This window comes from Trachurus trachurus, assembly GCF_905171665.1.
Source record: "Trachurus trachurus genome assembly, chromosome: 9".
NCBI classification, from domain to species: domain Eukaryota; kingdom Metazoa; phylum Chordata; class Actinopteri; order Carangiformes; family Carangidae; genus Trachurus; species Trachurus trachurus.
Genome location: NC_139895.1, coordinates 17315909 through 17333512, shown reverse-complemented (window position 1 = coordinate 17333512; position 17604 = coordinate 17315909). Strand labels below are relative to the sequence as shown.

General features: G+C 41.2%; 1 protein-coding gene across 2 annotated transcripts; it reads right to left on the bottom strand.

The window, feature by feature from the left end:
• Positions 1–888: 888 nt before the first annotated feature.
• rnf122 (ring finger protein 122) lies at positions 889–17147 on the bottom strand. Of its 2 annotated transcripts, none has more exons than XM_083978870.1 (6): positions 16749–17147; positions 10637–10793; positions 2917–2962; positions 2780–2821; positions 2587–2669; positions 889–1991 (listed from the first exon to the last, which is right to left on the bottom strand). In XM_083978870.1, exons 1-6 carry the CDS (start codon positions 16771–16773, stop codon positions 1877–1879), a joined length of 468 nt encoding a protein of 155 aa, XP_083834996.1. In that variant the 5' UTR covers positions 16774–17147; the 3' UTR covers positions 889–1876. The 2 variants fall into 2 exon arrangements, with proteins under 2 accessions (XP_083834996.1, XP_083834997.1); XM_083978871.1 differs by lacking the exon at positions 16749–17147 and adding an exon at positions 15348–15369.
• Between the last annotated feature and the right edge of the window lie 457 nt (positions 17148–17604).

The window sequence follows — 17604 nt, the reverse complement described above, 5'->3', positions numbered from 1 at the left end:
TAAAACTTTTGCAGACTGACATACTCTTGCAGCATCTGGACTGAATTATATTCACCTGATGGTGGCGCCACATACACGCCTATAGGAAACAAGGGAAACAAGGGAGGCTGCACAAAACAGACAACTGCATTTATTATTGTTCCAAGTTATTTACATCTGTTGGATTACAAAATGTGGAATGTGGCCAGAACATTTCTCTTTGCTCATGTGTTGAAAATGCAACAGGACATTTTTTTTTCCATTTCTTTTCTTGGCACATGGGTGTGAATTTTAAAAAGCCCCATCTGTGTGTGTGTGTGTGTGTGTGTGTGTGTGTGTGTGTGTGTGTGTGTGTGTGTGTGTGTGTGTGTGTGTGTGTGTGTGTGTGTGTGTGTGTGTGTGTGTTTGGTTTTTAATTACAGTGCAGGTGCTTACTGTATCGGGACAATGTGCTTCATGAGTTTTTGTGCTCAATTTTAGGCAGTGCTTTGCTTTCTGGATCATTGTAAATAATTAAATAAGAAACGAGGAATGTAAAACAGAACCACCCAAAATAATGCCACAAAAATGCTGTGTATGAGGACAGTGAGAGTTAGTTGCTCCCCAGATGAATTCACAGAACACCACTTCACATCTGTACTGCTGCTACTCTGCTCATGTTCATGAAGCAGCTGCATCTCTGACACAAACGATTCACCACATCTGATAACAAAGGGCTTTCCGTGCTGCATCCAAACTTCAGTCTAACGTTTTAGAAAGATAGAGGCAAATGTTGTGTGTGTGTGTGTGTGTGTGTGTGTGTGTGTGTGTGCGTGCGTGTGTGTGCGTGCGTGCGTGTGTGCGTGCATTTAAAGTGCAATATCTAAATCAAAAACTAATTCCAACCAAACTGTTACAGTGAGAGGCAGGAGGAGTCAGTTCCTTTCGATTACATTAACACAATAAAAACATGTCTGAACAATAAAACAACAACTTGAGCATGTACAGTATGTCGAACATACACGATACTACTGTAGAGGCGGGCACCAACATGGATTTCTACACTCAGTAGCAGTTTAAAGTATCAGAAATAATCAGTTGCATTGTGAGAAAGACTTGAAGAAAACACAGATTCATTTGCTACAAGTTGACAGATGACAAGTGAATCCACCTCTGTCATCATTTCTTCAATGAAATGATTTCAATTTATATATTCATAATCTCATGAATTGAAAGAAGTTTTAATAAACAATGTATATGTGTTGGCTTCATTATTACCCTCATTAAACCCTTGTTTACATATCTGCTGGACTGTTAGTATAACTTCTGTCATTGTGTCTTAGTGCGGCTGCCAGAGATGTTGAGCAGAAAATATCAATTTCACAGCTTTTTGACCGTAGTTCTTTCAGACAAGCATATCGATAACACATCACAGTCATTACTAACATCATTTCTGATCGGTGCCCACCGCGACATACAACACTCACAACATGCTCAGAGAGGATCAGTGCCTCCTGCCCAGTGCTTTCAGGACTCATTCGCCCCCACATTGCTGTGAAAAATTCAACTGTGTCTCCTCCACGTCACCGGTGCTATTAACCTCACTCAGGCAACAAGAGAAGATGTGAAGGATCGGACGGAGAGAGGGGGATGTTGAAAGAAGAGTGGTGGAGTGATGTGTGGGCGGCTGGAGATAATCTCTCAGACACCACAAGGTGTCGTGTTGCCATCTCAGAGGCGGTTGCTAGGCAACAGCATCCGTCAGAGTCTTCCTCCGAGTGGTAACTAGGTTACCCCAACTTACTATCACTGTGTTAGTGTTTTGCCGTGTTTTTTTAACTGCAAAACTGTGTCCCTCTTCCTGTTGGTTACTAACTTTACACCAGCTGCTCCACCCAGGCTGGCAGGTGTGGAGAGTTTACACCAGTTCATCCAGTAGAGTCCCTATGCTGTGGTGCTGCTCCGGGGGGCCGGCTATGGGTTTGTTGCACATGGGGCAGACGCAGCGAACCTCCAGCCACTTTACTAGACACCTGTGCAGAAGAACAGACAGAATAAGCCACACTTCTTCTTCACCAGGCCTGCAACACAAATCCTTGCATTACTCTGATCAAAACAAACAAAAGCCATACTTAATTTTAATGATGTGAAATATTACCAGCAAAACCTACGATCAAAAGTTAAAGCAGAATGTAAAAGTATTTAACTGGCTTCACTATTATGCATTAACATCTATAAAGATAACTGACTTTATACAGTTCAGTATTGGGCAGTTCATCCGATCATATGTTTTGCATGAAAAATGTTCACTGTAAACAGTAACTGTAACTAAGAAAGTAAATGTGGGTAAGTACGGTGTGTTGTATTATATATAATGTATTGAAGTAAAAGGACACAGTGCCTGTGCACGGTTCACGTTACAGCCGTGACCACCCCTCTCTCATCCCTAATTAGCAACCAGGAGGGAAACGCAATCTAAAACTGAATGAATGAAAGCACTGTTGCACAAGAGCCCCTACAGTCAAGAATACTTATCCATCTTATTTATCGCTGATAAAGATTGAACCATTTTGATTTTAACCAGCTCAGGCAGGTGCAAAGTGGTAACAAGTGCTCTCCTGTACTCACTTCCTGTGGAAAGCATGTTGGCATGGCAACACTCCCAGCTCGTCTTTCACTTTGAAGTCCTCCAGACACACGGCACATGTCTGCTGTGGGAGTGATGGACATGCCAGGGTCAGTGAGTGAAACTATCATGGGTTGTTTTGGTTGGTTTTAGTCACTGATACAATGTAAAAAATCATGTAAATCACATTCTTACCCCATGTAGATTCAACTTTTTGGGATCTCCTTTTAAAACTACCTGTAGAGCAAAAAAAACAATATTATTATTATTAAGATGTTTTTTATTCATTATTTACACTTTAAAATTTGAAGAAGTATCCTTGTCACGCTTACTTCTCTGTATCCAAACCGCTCACTCTGGGCTTGGTGCCGTAGTTTGCTGTAGGAAAAAAAACATAAGGTACTTAAATAATGTTGCAACTAATAGTCAGTAGTCTACTTTAGCATTTAGCTACTTATAGCATGTAAAAGAGTAATGGAGCAGCTGCTATACAAGTAAAAGAAAAATGTATTTACACGTCCAGCAGTTTATGGAACAACTTTAGCTTTAATTTAGAGTCGTGTCTCAGTTTGTCTGAGAAAACCCGTCCCATTCACATTCACATTACTGTGTCTGTGTCTTCACATTTGTCAGGTAAGAAGAAATATGCAACTGTTTGTGATTAACAATGGAGCTTTATATGGAGATGATAAGCCAGTGTTACTATGTCAAAAATGTGTTTCTATTATTAATGTATTGACATTTAAGCAGCACTTTAGTACTTATGTACTTTTAAATACTTGAATATGCATCACTTTGTAATAATATAAATTCTGAATCTGTAAAGTAACTCATAATTATAGCAGAAAAAAAATCAACATTTCCCTCTGACACCACGTTCTGAATAAAATACTGTGGCATTGAGTGGCATTGAGTGAAGGTACACAGGTAAATGGGACTTAATTATAGTACACAAGTAAATGTGCTCTCTTACTTCACACCACTTTCCACTTGTTTATTAAGAGATACAGTCATCTGTATTTTATTCTAACAGCAGGTCACTGGATTCAGGCTCAGACTTAAGTGTGTGTGGTTAAAGTTGTGGGACTGTGTGTGACTGTAGCTGTGTAATTACAGGGGTGACCTTGATAATTGACTGTCCTTTCTAAAAGCTACAAATACATGTTCCCCTGCAACCGCACACACACATTGTTCAAACACTTAACTAATCATGTAACTACACGGCGCACAAACTAACACACAAATACACTTGCGCGTACATATACACAAACATGGGTAATGAGTATGTTGCCTCTTTGAATCCCTGCACCACCCCGAAATGCAACAATGGAGACGAGATCCTTATCACTTGGCGAGCCGTGTCTGTTCAGGCAGTTATTTTTGGCCTCCTGTTTTTACACAACTAAACATAGACTCAAATGTCTATCACTGTTTGTGATTTGGGCCCGAAACTAAATGCAGCGAGAGCATCTGAGATGAAAAAATAATGTTTGTTTGTGATCTGATCACCCTCAGAAAAGACAAAAACATAAAAAATAAGATAAATTATCTTTGAGTCGGTGCCGAATGTAAGGAAATGACAGTTATTCGTTGTTTTTGTGACTCAGTTTATTGTTTACACTGATTGCTGCTAACAATCTTCCATGTAGAACAATGTGAGGATACGCGTTTTACATGTGCTGAGGTTTCCCATGCCTGGAGAATGATGTGAAGTGGGTAAAAGGGGGGCATAATAGAGATTGGTTCATCTATTGTGTCTGAATAGAAAATTCTCATACAGCTGCCAGTGACCAGCTCCTAATGTATGAAGTAACAATTGATTTCACCAAGTGTACAGCACACAATATGATAATAGGTGCTGAAAAAATGGGGAAATCCAATTTATAGGAACAATCTCAACCAAAACAATGTCCTTCTCTCTAAAATACCGTATTTTACACAAAACAAAGGTTCAATGAAATCCTGAGATAGGTGCATATTTTTTTGTTCTTTGGGAATAATTCAGAAAAGAGATAAATGTCAGCTTCAATTATAACATGTTCAGTATCAATATACAGATAACAGAGATACAGATCTTTAAACACATAATGCCAAGAATCCAATGGTACAAAAGTACGTCAACTAAAGTTTTAATGGGCAGATGTTGTTTCAATGTGGCTCAGATTCAATGGAGAGTTGACACGTGTCATTTAAAATATATTGAGGTGGACCTATAAAAGGCAGCTGGTTTGTCAGAATCAACAGTTGGGTTCGCAGAAAAAATAAACAAAGGAATACCAAAAAATATCAAATGACCTTGTGAACTGAGGAACACAGGACTCATTTGCTGTGGTGGAAAAAGAAATTATGCCTGTACATCACGTGAAGAATGTTCTCCAGGATGTAGGCGTAAATGTTTCCTTGATAACAATCAAGAGAAGACTCAATGACCACAACCTCAGAGGATTCACCACAAGATCTAAACCCTTTGTAATCCTTAAACAGCAAGGCAAAGTTCATCTAGTAAATCAGACACAAGGCGAAGAAAAGATGTGATTCAGGCGTGAGTCAGGGTAGAAATGAAGTTCGTTTCTACTCTGGTTGGTGAACAGCTGTTGATGCTAACACTGGCTAAGTACTGTAGAAACAGCAAAATAAACCTGTTCCTTTATAAACAAAACAGTTTAGCAGACGGTAGTTTAGCAACATCACCACAAAAGTCTGCACCATATTGTGGACTGTAGATGGTCCTAATAATGATTCAGTATATTATAAAGAGACAAGCTAGCGTCACAAAGGCTGTTCGAGGGGTAGGATTAGCCAATGACTGGAGAAGAGCTCCTGCACTATGGCTTTTATTTAAACAAGGTTAATTTGCTCAAAGTTTTCTTAGGAATAAAATCATTATCATTATCTGTTGTGAACAATTGCCAAGTAGTTTGGAGGCTTGTCCATGTAATTTCTGTTTCAAGAAATGAGCCAAACCAATGGAGAAAGACTGTCAGCAGTGGGTCCATACCAGTATGCAGAGGGAGATATAAGCTATAGATATAAAGTGGCAACAACGTCAAACGCTGGCTGATCGTCCTTGCTTTGTTTGGATAAGTTGCACATTTTTGGTGCCACACTGTAACATCTCATCTCTCCCTTTTATCTTACTGTAGCTTGTGAGAAATATTTATGGGAGGGAGGGAGGGAGGGAGGGAGGGACAGAGGGAGGGAGGGAGGGTGGGAGAGTGGCTGGAAATGATGCATGGTGTTGTCCTTGTTGTACTGGCTACAAAACAATAATCTTTTTCTCCACAGATTTTGCTGACCCTCTCCAAATACCAGCAGTGGGGTGCTGGAGGCCATAGGTCAAGTTGGCAGTAAGTCTATGGACGCCCAGTCCGTTTAAATGGACCCTGTCCACACTGTTACAGTGTCATTGTTCCCAAACAGGTTGAAAGTGTCAGAGAAGCTCAGTTTTTGAGGCGTGCATGTGGAGGACTGCCAAGTATTTCATTTTAGGACAATGTATGTCCACAGCAACCAAGGAGGCTCTTCAGTGTGAGAAAGTGGAAAGTCTTGACTGGCAGACGCAATCACGCTATCCTTTTGACCTTTGACGTCATGTGTATCTGCCCGATCTCTCCAATCCCTAACCTTTGGTCACTATCAAATGAAGCTGTGAAGTGGCACTTTAATGGAGTGTGAGTAATGAGATGAAGCACGGAGCCACGAATGAGGCACAACCCAAACCACAATGGATCAAAGTGATCAAGAAGAAGAAGCTCAGTTGCAGTTCCATGCTGCACTAGACAAAATTGCAACAAGGTTTGTACAGTATGTGCATTACAGAGCAGAGAGAAAGTGTTACATTCACATGTGTGAGGTGGAGGTGACCTTCCTACTTTATTTCCACAGTCTCTGTTTGTCCTCTGCAGTTGAGATTAATCTGTCTGTGTGATCACTCCCGGTGTCACAGAGCTGCAGGGGTTTCAAAAAGATGTTTGACTGGACACACTAACCGGTCATGTTTCCCTTTGGCGAACCACAAACAGCCTGTTGCATTGGGATATGTACACTCAGGAGATTCCACAAGTCTGGTCTTGAGGATCACTGACAGTAAATTAAATGAGTCAGTGAATTTATTTGAGGAAAGACGCTCCGGTATCTTAATGTCTCTGCCTCCTAGTCTGTGTATCGTCTGGCTGAAAACACTCTCAGCTTGCCCCTGCACCTCCTGGCTCTTAATATATCTCTTCGACTGGCTGCTGCCTTATTGAATATAAACCCAGCAGTGTTAGAGCAGATCGAGGTATAATTAAAGATATGATATTTCTGGTGTGTGCTTTTGGCACCCCTGTGGTCACAGGTACGACTGCATACTGCTGCTACATCCCACCGGGATAAGCAGAGACATAAAGGATTGTGCGTGCTTAGTAGACCTCACCCTGATTTTAAGGCATTTAAGAAAAGGCTCTACTGTATGATTGCTGCATATAATTAAAAAAGGGGGTTCTTACGTAGAAGAATAGAGACAGACCTGGATTTCGTTGGACTCATAATGACGAACTCTCCGACACACAGGATCTAGACAGAATCCGTCTGAGGGAGATAATAGAAAACCTGCCCCCAACTGCGAATGACATTCATCACTCAATATTCATCTGATGAATCACCCCGGTCTATAAATGAATTCACAATCACACTCCTACCCAAGACTACCAGCGTGTTAATGGGGCCGAAAGGAAGTGACTCACTGGTTATGATTCACACAGGCAGTGGCTTTAAAAGAAAAAGGAAGGATCCCAGCTCTGACAGAGTTGATGGTCAATTTAGTGCTGAGCCTGGGCCAAACCAAACATCCATGATTGCAGAAATGCATTTGACCCCAACATCAGCACCTGGGCTTCGATAGATCCAAAATAAATACAGAGATATATTATGGTTTGATTTAATACTAATTGACTCAACTTTTTCACAAGGCTTTTCTCTTGGTTGTAACTACCGAATAAAAATATCTAAAGATAAAAAAAATAAATAAAAAAAAACATGCTCTGAATTGATGCGTGAGATTCTGTCTTGAGATAATGAAGGGATTCTCTGTTTCTTAAAGTAATTGATCCCCAGATACTGATTACTTCTACCTCTGCAAAATTCATTCCTATCACAGTCCCATTGTACATTATCTCCATCGTCAGATGGAGTTGTAGATCTTGCGCACTTTGATGACTTCATGGATGATTCAGAGCTTTTGATCTTCATCTGCAGATTTTTTCAACATGCACAAGATATTCTTAAAATGCTCAGGGGAAGTTTTGTGACATGAGCAAAAACAATTTTTTGAATGCAGACATGAATATCTGAATACAAGCTCCAGAAGAGCTGCTGAATGAACATTGGACCAATTTCTTTATTTATTCATCTACTGGACAAACAATGGTCAAATTCCATCCTTCTATAGCTGTTTTTCTGCTGAACAAGATGTTGACATTGAAATATCATGACCATGTAAATAATATCATAGGTATAATAACTGATGACTGATTTTAATAATTTCCTGGACTTCTCCTATGGTTCTTTATAAATGTCCCAGAGCCAAATACTTGCTGGACACCAGCTACCACTGTTTCTGACATTCATTTGCATGCTGACATTTCAATTTGTGCTTTACCATGTTTTCCAGATGGCACACTGGCTATGTATGTCTCCTGCCAACAAACACGTTTCTTTTAATTGTTTGACATTTTGATAACACAGCCAATCACATCTGATGCCAAAAACAGCACTGGCAATAAAAAGGTAGCAATAGAAATGTCATGTTATTAGACAAACACAGATGCTCAGTCACACAAAAAAAATGAAGAATAGAAATCCCCGAACTCTACTGCAGATGGTGACGTTTCCTGATGTTTATTCTAAGCAGAGTTTCTATGGAGTTTTCCTCGCCACTGTCCTCACACATTGTGACGGGCCGCTTCCCGTTGCCTCATATCCTGTCCTTCAGACACAAACGTCCCTTCAGCTCATCAGGGAATTCACAGTCAGCAGCAGGGGAGGTCACCCTGTTCCTCTTTTTTTATACAGCCTTCCCTCCCTCACTGTGTCAGTCCACAGCTTTAGCCCAGGCTTAAATAACTCAACTCAAGCTGCCTACACTGTTCAAGTATTGAATGGATTGCCATGAAACGTGGTACACATACAATATGTCCCCTTCAGAATGATTTAAAACCACTTCGGTGAAAATGTCCGATACATTCTTTTATGACTAAATAAAGACAAACTAAATATCATACAAATGAACCTCAGTTGTGCTTTGTGTTTCATGCTAATTAGCAAATGTTTAAACATTTTTATACTTCCTTATTTAGTATGAATAAGCACTATTCAGAGTATAATGCTGTTACAGGTAGATACTAGTCCAACTACTACAAGTCCTTGTGTGCAAAATGGAGGCTGGTAAAGAGATAATGATGTCTTATAGGATTTGTTATGATTGCTTACCAATACTGCATTATTATTATTATTTATGTCCCCGTATTTGCTCACAGCTACTTTACAGTTTGTCATAAAATGTTTGTATAATGCATATAAATCCTAAATAAAAGCTGCAAGCACGGCTGTTGACATTTTCAAAACTGTGCCTTTTTAATCTGGCTGATTCATTTTCTCCCTTGGTTGGATTCATTCAGGCAAATATTAAAACAGCAGTGGCACACAAGTGCAGACCAACACGGCCCCACGCATACCTTTTAGAGGAAGAGGTCGTAGCTGGGTCACAGACTAACACTGGAGAGGCTTGTGTGGTCATGATCAAACCTCAATCTGACCCAACCATCAAGCGTACTCTACATGTTTGAGATAAAGGCTCACTATAGCCAGATGCACGGATGTGGAAAAGCAAAGGCAACAGACATGAGGAGTTGTCTTGTCTTCAAGACATCTGAGCAGGGGCCGTATTCCTAAAGATTCTTAGTGCAAAGAGTTGCTCCTAGTGGCCAAATTCTAAGAAAATTCTTAGAATCATGATGTTTTCTTAGAATTTCTCCTAAAAGTTAAGAGTAGATCCTAGTAAAGATAAAAGCTATTCCTAAAGAATCCTAGCTCTTAAGAGAGCTCCTAAGGTGGGATCTGTTAAGAGTAGGGAAGAGGACTTTTAAGTGGCTTAGGAGTTCCCTAAGCAGAGGACAGAATGGTGGACAGAAGAGGCAGGAGAGATATTCTCCAAACACTGGATGACAGTGAATTAATGAAACGCTAGAGATTGTTCCTGTTCCTCTGTCCAGTTGGGTTTCCTTGTTCTTTTCTTCTCCATTGCTGTTCACTGGTTTGTGGTAGATTTCAAAGCCAACCAACACTGCTTCTTATAGGCCGCTCAGCAATCACAGACACTGATTAAAGCTGAGCCATTTTACCCTCGTTAATACCAAATTGAGTTGAAATGTTTAAAGTTGAAAGTGCAAAAATTACCAGCATGGTAATTAATATAAGCAAGTTTCACTATGTGAATACTGTGCAAGTTTTCACACATTTTGTAGGATAATTTTTAAGTATAGACTACTATTCATTTAACAGATATTTTGTTTAATGTGAAATATTTTTTACAATTACACAGTCTTTATAAGATTGGATTCTATGGTTAAATTTATCAATTTGAGGGTCCATCCTTTGCCGATTATCACCAAAATTATATTTTTTATCTAGCTTTTTTTAAAGTATATTTTTTGGGTTTTTTGGCCTTTAATTGACAGAACAGTTGAGAGAGAGAGAGGAAGCAGAAAGAGGGGGAATGACATGCAGGATAGGACTGCTCTACCAACTGAGCTAAACACCGCCCCTTTATCTAACTTTTAGGATCAACCAATCACAGCGTTTGAAATGATGACTCATACCTAGCAACAGGGGTCAACCACACCTCCTCACTAAGATAGGAGTCTCTGTCCACTCCTTGCTCAGAGTTCTCTGAGAGTGTTGTGGAATCACTCCTAAGCTAAGACTCCTTGCTAGGAATTTTTAGGTTAAGTTAGGAGCTCTCTGAGAGGATTCTTAGAATCTTTAGGAATACGGGCCCAGATTTTTACCTCTTACCTGATAAAGTAACAGCAGAAGATGAGGCTCAGGATGAAGACAAAGATGCCTGTCCCGAAGATGACCATGTAGATGTTTAGAGGCAGGTCCTGGAAGGCGATGGGTGGCATGGTGCACGACTTGTTGGCGTAAACCAGTCCAAGACCACAGAAGCACCCTAAACAAAGACGGATAGAAGATATGAAAACACATTTACAGGAAGAACGAAGTCAAGAGCAGTGGCCTGGCACAGTCACATGTAAGAACATGTCTGGAAACATAAGTGAATGCAACTTCGCACATACTTCTTTTTAAAACACTCTGCTATCCATTGGCAGCTGAGGGTCAGACCTGCAGCTGTGTCTGCCGCCAAACACGCACATCCACGGACACAAAGGCTGAGGGAAAGAGGTAGAGAAAGACTGCACTTTCCCGTCATGGAAAATGAGTTCTTTTGAATTTCTACTTAAACATTAAAACGCTCTTAATGCTGTATCCAAGCAACATGGTCATCGCTCTTCATACAGCCGATCCACGTGTCTTTGTCTGATAAAGGGTCAGTGCATTCAAATGCATTAGTGTTCAGAGACAGTCATAGATGAAAAGGTTATATTTGCCAGCCATCTTTTGTAAAATTAAGATACTGTACTGATGAAATTTTAAGATAGGTTTGTGAGGCAGGAAGCACTCGTCTTTTTTAGAACAGTGATTGCAACAAATTACAGATGCAGCATAATGTTATAATGTCTTGTACTTATAGTTTTACCATTACAGTTGCTCTCCTGTCAAGTCTTTCCCTTCCTGCTTTGATGCTACATTCCTCCAAGCAGGCTGGACGCCAGTGTAACAACAGTAAGATCTTACCACTGGACAGACATTACACTTTGGCTGGAAACTGAGTGAATGTCAAAACTAATTGACATTGGGACATTGGGTTTTGCTCACAGTGAGAATGACCTCATATTCCATAGTAACCTGCGTGTCACTAATGATTGTGTTTCAACTTTTTCTTGACATCTTATCGGTAGAAGTGCTTTGTTAGATGAGCTGGGTGGACACATTGATCCATGGTGCGATTAGCTGAAGTCGTAGCACAATCGCGTTCCAGACATCAAGTTGGCAGGGCAGCATAAAGTCAATATGGCATTATAATACCAAATAAGACATTTGGAAGACAATGGGTTTTGGTTACAATACAACTTGAATGTTGGTAACCTACATTCAACCATATCAATGTCTAACAGCGTTGGTGGCCAGCTGCATGCCTCCAAGGCTGCATGTTTGTTTTACCAGGAGAATGACGCTGTGAATGACGCTGTACTGTCTCTGCTGAGGATTTAAGAACAAATGTGGCATGACATTTAACAAGATTCAGTATGTGTGTGGTTTAAAGTATTTGATGAATTGTGCTTATTATGTGTTAGCACATTGAGAGGAACCTTGGATCCCCAGATTTCAAGCAAAGGAATCATGGGAGAAGCAGCTGTAGACTAGATAGGCAGAGACAAAGAGATACAGAGAGAACACGTGCTTGTATGAGTAATGGGAAGTGAGTATCTGCATGTGAGAGTGGGCTTTGTGAGATCAGGGTCACTCCAACCCAGCCAGTGATAGTGAATCGGCACTAACACCGGGCTCATCGCCGTCTGCTGATAACAAACTGCACTGTGTGAGACTGCATTAAAATTTTAGAAAAATCAAATAGGCTGAATGGAAGAAGTGATGAATGGATGACAGGACAGACAGACAGATAAGTGGATGATGGAGGGATGGATGCATGAATGGCTGATGGCAAATGGATGGACGCTCGGACAAACAAATGCATGTATGGACAAATGGATGAACATGTGGACATACGGGTGGAGGAAAAGACGTATAAATGAATGAATAAATGAATGGATGGATGAATTAATGAATGAATGAATGAATGAGTGAATGAATGGCTGGAAAGATGGACAGAGGAATGGATGGATGGATGGACATGCAGTTAGAAAAATGGATGTATTAGTAATAAACACACATGGATGGATGGACGGATGGCTGGATGGATGAATGCACAGACAGAAGAGGAGGACGGGATGAATGGACGGATGGAGACCTTTACCAGTTTCATTTCCCTGTGATGGGCATTGTTTTCTCGGGGCACAGTTTTTTGATCGATCCTGGTATTTCTATTCGCTCCCGCAGCCAAAATAACAAGTTGACATTTCTATTTGACATTTCTCCCACCTCACAGTGCGACGCTGCAGCACGAGAGGATCGATACTTCCCGCCTCTTCGTTCCACTTGCTCAGAATAAGCATGATGCTTCATTAATCGAGGCTCTTCACCGACGGCCATACGTTCAAGTTCCACCTCTAAATGACTTCACTCAGCAAGAGGTAATCACTAACAGAGACATTGACGTCTGCCTGAGCCTCCGTCAACAACGTCAACATGACAGTGCAAATCAATTATTAAACACAAACTAATCAAAGCACAAATGCTGAGCAAATACGCAAGGTCATGGGTCAAGTAATCTTTTTATATAATTAACCTATATTTTCTCCAAACCATATCTCCATAACTTTCAAGGCTTCTCTGCATGCTGGGTGTGTACTTGTGGAGTACAGTGGAAAAAACTCCTTTTGATTTCTGTTGTTCTGAATGGAGAGGTCAAAACTTGTAGTAGTGAAGTATGAAGTTCTATAGCTGAAAGTTACTACATACATCAGGTACTGTTCTTAAAGCAATGCATATAACACAAGCTTATACAATATAAGACATTGTTAGCTATTAAGCCATCCATCCATCCATCCATTGTCTATACTGCTTATCCATGCAGGTATGAGCGACTGTGGGAGGACTGGAGCTAATCCCAGCTGACAAAGGTTGAGGGTCGGGTACAGCTCTCTCTCAGCTCTTTCTGAGACCAACAACCTCACATACTCATATTCACACCTACAAGCAATTTAGAGTGGCTAATCAACCTAATGTGCTTCTTTTTTTCTTTTTCTTTTTGGACTGTGGGAGGAAGCGGAGAGAGGGCATTCAAATTCCCACACAGAAAGGCCCCAGGCCAGGGGATCAAACACAGAACCCTCATTCTGTGAGGCAGCCATGCTAACCACTGTACTAACCTTGCCAACCAGATATTAAACCAGTAGTTTCCCATTCCCCTTTTGTTGTGACCCCTAACTGTTTATCTAAGGCTTTTTGTCACATTTAATGAGTCGACTTGTTGTTAACATTCTCCCTGAAAATGCCTCTTTGAATGTCACAGATGGTTTTATCTGGATGTAACTGTTTGAAGCCTAACAACGTAGCATTGTTAAGTCTCACAAAATAGCACAGATCAAAGAAAAGTCCAAGAAAAGTAAAGATATATGTGTAACATGACTCATGACTGTTTTTTCTTCTCTCCTATCCCACATGACCCCTCAAATTAATCTTGTGACCCTGTGGTCACAACACAGTCACACAGAAAAAAAAATGGAAATAAGTCAGTTACACGAGCAGGGTCATAACAAAGACCCATACGGACCATAGATGACGTATGGGCCAATTTCCATTTTTCTTTACAGTTGAAAAATAATGTTATTCGTCCACATTCGTTTTTTTTTTGTTTTTTTTTACATTGACAGGTAATCTGTAATAAGATAAATCAGAAGCTGTTCATTTTCTTTTCTTAAACGGTTACAAGCAACAAAATTGAGCACCGATGCATAGTAATAAAAATCTATATCAATCACAAGGCCCATTTACTTTAGATAGCCTACTGTAACTACAGTTTGCTGATATCATTTCAGCACTTTTACTTATAGAATAATATCATAGTTTGTTTTGTTTACACTGCACGTGCTCCTGCATTTAAGCCTCTTCACACCGTTTCGCTTCCTTATACACACTCAAACGCTTAGATACTGAATGAGAATCAACCTCTCAAAAAAACCAAACAAACACGTGTAACATGAGAGCTGCTGTAAAATTAAATCTCCTCTCCATGAACATAGAGCCTCCATATTCACAGAAAATCAAAGAGGGCATGGACACACGTGAATTTGTGACCATGAAAACAAGAGAGTAGACCTAATTTTCTCCATCACGTTTACATTTGTTGAACAATCTGCTTCACAAAGATCACCAGCAGACAAAGAGAAACACACACACACACATACTAAAACAGTGAGGGGGTGGGTGGGGGGTTGGAGTACATGTCTCTGTTCATGTATTCATGTCACTGCACGGCTGATGGCACAAATCACCTGTGAAGCTGCTGCAGACTCACAATCCAAATCTGGGTCATTTGTATTCAAGTCTTTATATGTGTGTTCATCATGTCACGACTGTGTCTGTGTGGACAAAAACTCACTACGTTTGTATGCGTTGTTGCAGACAGACAGCTATATGTGGTATTTTGCTTTGGGAGGAGCCCATGTATGACCACTGACCTATATATTGGCACACTCAGGAGGTGCCTCGTTGCCATGGTGCCAGGAGTATAGCAGATGCGAGATAAAAAAAAGGGATGAGGGCTAGTTAGCGCGAAAGTTCTCATTTTTAAGGACAGAGAGGATCTGAGCTTCAGCTGTGACAGATTCATGTTGTTGTTGTGGTTGTTGTGGTTGACGGTGGCAGGAAAGTCCCTGTGTGATATGGCAGAGCTGTAAAATACCTAGAATATGGCAGCTTCCCTGACAGCTCCTACGAGATGCCTGGTGGGGTTTTGTCCTATATACGCTGCTGCACTCACACACAAAGCTGCTTCATCTTCTTCTTCCTCGGCTGCTGCTGCTGCTGCTGCTTGCACTAAAGACAGAACTTCCCATCAAATATTCAGCAGTTCACATGAGGGGGAAACACTCAAGTCTGCCTTCATACTGTAGCTGCTCTTGCTGCTACTTGGTTTTCAGGAAGAAAGCAGCTTGGACCCCCACCATCCCATCACATGTAGCTATGAAAGTGCTGCATGTGGCACGTATACAAACACTGGAACAAACAGGCATGATCGCAGATGACACAGAGCAGACGCTGAGCTGTGGCTGCCTGATACGGCTTCATTTTTCCAGCAGATAGTCACTCTTTGATACTGTGTTACTCTGTGTATGAGTGTGTGTGTATGTGTGTGTACTACTTCCCCTATGAATAGCAGGGGAGTTGAGCCGCACAAAGGGAGTAATTGTTCTTGTCTGTGCGAACACCACCAACAGTCAACCGAGGAGGCTGCTGTGGCTGCTGCACTCAACCAGGCAAACGCAAAAAAGGAAAAAGAACCACTAATCCATCATCTTTAGCAGGTCTCGCCGTGACAGTGACGCCCCCCCGACCAAACCAGCTCGCTGCTGTGAAAGGGTTCGTTTTCTTACTGCACAGCTGATAAGTCCCCACACGCACAAACAAACAAACAAAAAAATCTCTAGATTGAAAGAAGACAAGGGAAGTTTCTTAGACTTTTGTAGATAACCGGTCGAGGCCGGGAAGCGTGCAAATGAGAGACTGCAGATAGTCAGTCAGTGTAAACAAGACCCAGGGTGGCAGATGTCATACAGAGAACACAATAGCTGGCCTTGTGTGGCTTTCAATTGGAATCAGATATAGAAATACAGGGTTTTATTGATTAAGCAGACGAGATAAATGTTAAATTATAATAATAAGTGGGTTACTTTACTTTAAGTAGTCCTGTTTAGCTTTTATAAACAGTTTACAATTTCCCTAAGACCATGAGATGTGTTCAACTTCAAACAGCTTGTTCTGGTTGAGCAGAACTTCAAAATAAAACAGATACTCAGTTTACTGTCATAGGCTATGTGACAAAAGAAGAGATCCTCACATCTGAGAATCTGGAAGAGATAAAAGTTTTTTTTTTTTACTAAAAGGTAATACAATAATGAGGCACTTTTAACAAAAAAAAGGGGTGATTTGGGTTTTTCTCTGATAGGAAGGTGTGACATATTGTCCTTTCTCAGACAGGAAATGTCTAAATTTAGAAAAGACTGTAGAGACTCAGATAGTCACAGTGTTGGCTGCCATCAGAGATTCACTCCTCTATAAATAACAGGCTGTATTACCACTTGGTTTTGGTAAATCAAAGGCCTGTAACACACAGACACACAGACGCACACAGCTCTCAGAGAAGAAAATGACTGCTGCTTACCGTTACACCACTGAAACGGGTGCATCAATGCACCAGAGGGAGTCCTACCGCCGAGATCCGATCCGTGTTTACCAACAAGCCGCAGCCTGGTCTGGATGACCGCAGTGAGGGAGAGCCAGAGAGCGTGTGGCAGCGGTGGGGAAAGGTGAGGCAGACAATAATGGCACCTGTATACCTCAAAAAAAGGTCGTAAAAGACGAATAAACAGGTGGAGGAAGAAAAAAAAGCTTGAAGTTGAAGCTGGAGTCTGTCACATTATTTAGACGCTCGTTGGTCTCCGCAGACGGAAAAAGGAGAAGTGTAGATGTGGGTTTCCCAGCTCCTGCTTGCAGAGTCTGCTATGACTGGCTGTGTTATTATTAATAGACGCTGTATACCCCTGACCCAGCAGCGGCAGCATCTGTGTGTGTGTGTGTGTGTGTGTGTGTATGTGAGAAGGGGGGAAACTGGAGCACTGGCTCGGTCTCCCTTCTCGCTGCTCCCGCCCCCTCCGACCGAGCAGCTGACTGACGTGCAGCGAGGACCAATCCTCAGCCTCCCCTGGCCCGGGGTGTGTTATGACAGCTTGGCGTGTGTTTTCCACCACCATCAGTCACTGCATTTTTCTTACACGGTCATTAATTATGGCATAACATCAACAACAAGATTTAAGGATATCGGTTTAAGCCCACTCAATCACAGCGCTGTATAGCCTACAGTAGGCTACATCTCCAAGAGGCTGAGGGGCAAAAAATCAGCCATGGGCACCCACTGACCCACATTTATCTTTCCATTCAGTCATCAATTATTCAATCAACAGGGACATAATCAGCCATTAATTCCAAGATTGATCATTTTATCGTATAAATGCTGAATA